Here is a 3,213-nt window from a genome sequence, read left to right as displayed (position 1 = left end):
GAGGATATAACCCTACTCCGACCAGTGCCTCGCATCGTCCGATGTCTACCTCTGATATCATTTGTAATAACCCAAATCCACCGCTAACCGATAGTGTCAACTTTGACCTGTTACGTAGTGTTGTTAGTCTCATGATTTTAAAACGTATTCTCTAGGGAGAGGTTTCCACACCCTTATAACGAATGTTTGGTTCCCCTGTTCAACCAATGTGGGATCTCACAATCTATTTTCCTCGAGGGCCAACGTTCTCGTTGACCCACCGTTTAGTGACTGATAGTATCATTTGTAATAGCTCAAGCTCAATGCTAGTCGAGAGTTTATTCTAGTGGTTATAGTTAGGTAGGGTTATGGGGTCACATACCCTACAACCACAACCCACACGTTCAAAGGCTCAAAGCGAAAGGCATAGACGGGCACACCCAACTTGAATGGCAATGGGGCGCATGGGCGTGATGAGAATTGGCGGCCCCCACATCACATGGCATTGTTTGTCCCTTAATATCTACGCTCCGCTCCCGATTTGCGTTCCCACAACCACTAAATTTCTTCCCTTTCTCTTCCATTTGGGCGGCTTTTCCTGTCCCTCCTCTGTCCCCTCCCTCCGTCTTCCCCTTGCCCTCACTCTGCCCCCTTTTCCACCGACAATCCCATCCCAATCCCCTGTTTTCCTCGCCTCCTTATCTATAAGATTTCACTCCTCACCGGAAGAACAAACCAGCAAAAACCCCTTTTCTCCTCTTCTTCCTCCTTCCCAAACCCAGAAACAAATGGAATCCAAGCCTGCGTTTCAGAGCGATCTCAACCTCGAAGCCACCGAGCTTCGTCTCGGACTTCCCGGAATCGCCACTGAAACAGACGACACCCTGGAGAACTCACCCGGGCTTAAAACTAATAACAAGAGAAATTTACAGAATGACTCTGCTCCTCCCCCAAAGTGAGTGATGATTCGTCAAAATCTTTGTGTTATTTGCTCTAAATTCGTGTTTTCTGTTCTAAATTCGTGTTTGCTGATGTGGGTTTTGCAGGGCTCAGGTTGTTGGGTGGCCGCCGGTTAGATCTTTCCGGAAAAATACTCTTCAGATGAAGAAACCGGCGACGGCGACGGCGGCGGACTACGGCGGAGGATTCTTCGTGAAAGTGAGTATGGATGGCGCTCCTTATTTGAGGAAGATCGATTTGGGTCTCTACGAAGGCTACCCAGAACTTCTCAAGGCCTTGGAAGACATGTTCAAGTTCACCATCGGTAAGAAAACTCCTGAAGTTCTTCATCTTTTAAATGATTTCTGAGATGAAATAATGTTCTAAGGTAATCAAATTTGGTATCACAGGTCAGTACTCTGAGAGGGAAGGGTATAAGGGATCTGATTTTTCGCTAACATACGAAGATAAAGACGGGGATTGGATGCTCGTCGGCGATGTTCCATGGCAGTAAGTTCTAACTTCAAATGTTCTTCAAAAATTTTAAATCTCAATTGCGAATTTGTTTATAATTTTTGCTCTGTTTCATGAAATTACAGAATGTTCATTTCATCTTGTAAGAGGATGAGAATCATGAAAGGATCGGACGGTTGTGATGTATGAAAAATCAATCCCAGCAAGGCTTTCTGGAAAAAAAACTGATTTTCTCGGGAAAATTTCTGTTTGGTTTCTCGGAAAAGAAAATCTGACCCGTCGGGAAATTTTCCGGCGACGGAAAAGGAAATCTCGCCGGAGTAAATACTTTTTCTTTTTTTTTTTGGTGAGAATTCGATGAAATTTTTGTAGAATAAATTTTGCTGCGGAAATGAAATTGTAATTATTATATACCGAAGACTCCTCATTTTCGAATAAATTAATGTTTGCTTGATGATTACGGCGTTTGTTTGAATATAATATTTATTGTTTGGTAGTCTTTGTTTAAATATGTTTTATCTTAATTATTTAATTTATTTTCTTGGTAATCTTTTTTTTCGTATAAATTATTATAATTATGTTTTTAAGAAAAAAAAAAATGTAAGTTTAAAATGTATTTATTTAATTTTTAAAATTTTAATTTGATAGCAAATATGAATTTTTTATTTTGTTGTCGTAATTTAGTAAAATTATTATACATACAATTTATATTTATTTATTAGATGGATTAATTAAGCTTTATAAAATTTTAAAATGGATTAGGGATGGAGAAGCCATTCCCATCCCTATCAGCTATTTCATTTCTCTCTCGGGGATTCTCTATTTATTTTTACAGGAATTGAGACAGATTACTACGGAAAAATTTACCCAGATAATATTTCTACGTTTAATTTTTAAAAATTAATTTTTTTTTTATTTAAAATAGAGAAGAAAGAAATATTAAAAGAAAAGAAGGGGCAAATTAGTGAAGAAAAAATGATTGATTCCTTTAGGAGGAGAGTCAATATTGGGAACCGAAATGAGTATTTGATTGATGGGAGTGAGCCACTTGCTTTTGAATGCAATTGATTGAACTTTTGTTGTTGTCTCCTCCTGTTGCTGCTTTTGGGGCCAACAACCTTTTCATTCTTTATTGTCTCTAATTTCAATTCGCCAAATGTTTCGTGTCTTATCTCTTTACCTCTACATCTAAACGTTGGAAATCTCATCCTCGAACAAAATATACTATTGAGTCGATTGTGCAGCACTCACTCTCAACACCAAGTAAGTCAAGTCAATTTGGATTCGTGTCGCCCATAGCTGTATAACGTATGTTCAAGCTTCTAATCCCATCTTGAGAAGAAGGTTTTGGCAAACGGGCCACAGAGATTTTTTGAAGCAAGGTTGAAATAAAGTTTGAAAGTCGTTATATGACAAAAAAAAAAAATGTTGGAAGAATTGACAACTAGTCACATTCCCCTATAGTACATTTTGAGGCGATTTAGGTCTGACAGGCCTATACATAATTTCACTGAATAGTCATACAAATAGAAAATACAATACTTGGGTTTGACATGACATGGGCATGCGGGCGACGAACATGACCGTGACATCTAGCACTATTGCTCTATACCACAGATCTTCATTATGGGCTACACCTTTGAGGCTTAGGGGAATAATGAATTTTTACAATGATAAGATATTGTCTACTTTAAACATAAGCTCTCGTGACCTTATGATTTAAAAAAAATGTATGATATTCTCCTTGATTAGTATTCTCTCCACGAACTACATTACCAATTCACTAAAATCCAAAAAAAAAAAAAAAAAAAAAACTTACTA

The 3,213-nt window shown here is 38.0% G+C and overlaps 1 protein-coding gene across 1 annotated transcript; it reads left to right on the top strand.

Moving 5' to 3' along the window:
* The first annotated feature begins 416 nt into the window (after nucleotides 1-416).
* Nucleotides 417-1,852, top strand: LOC111460160 (auxin-induced protein 22B-like). Its single transcript, XM_023103287.1, has 4 exons — nucleotides 417-934; nucleotides 1,026-1,243; nucleotides 1,329-1,428; nucleotides 1,518-1,852. The coding sequence occupies exons 1-4, from the start codon at nucleotides 429-431 to the stop codon at nucleotides 1,579-1,581; spliced, it is 888 nt and encodes a 295-aa protein (XP_022959055.1). The 5' UTR covers nucleotides 417-428; the 3' UTR covers nucleotides 1,582-1,852.
* Nucleotides 1,853-3,213: the final 1,361 nt, after the last annotated feature.

Source organism: Cucurbita moschata, unplaced genomic scaffold, assembly GCF_002738365.1.
Source record: "Cucurbita moschata cultivar Rifu unplaced genomic scaffold, Cmos_1.0 Cmo_Scf00023, whole genome shotgun sequence".
In the NCBI taxonomy this organism is placed as follows: Eukaryota; Viridiplantae; Streptophyta; class Magnoliopsida; order Cucurbitales; family Cucurbitaceae; genus Cucurbita; species Cucurbita moschata.
Note: the sequence above shows the minus strand (reverse complement) of the source record. Positions and strands in the feature narration are given on the sequence as shown.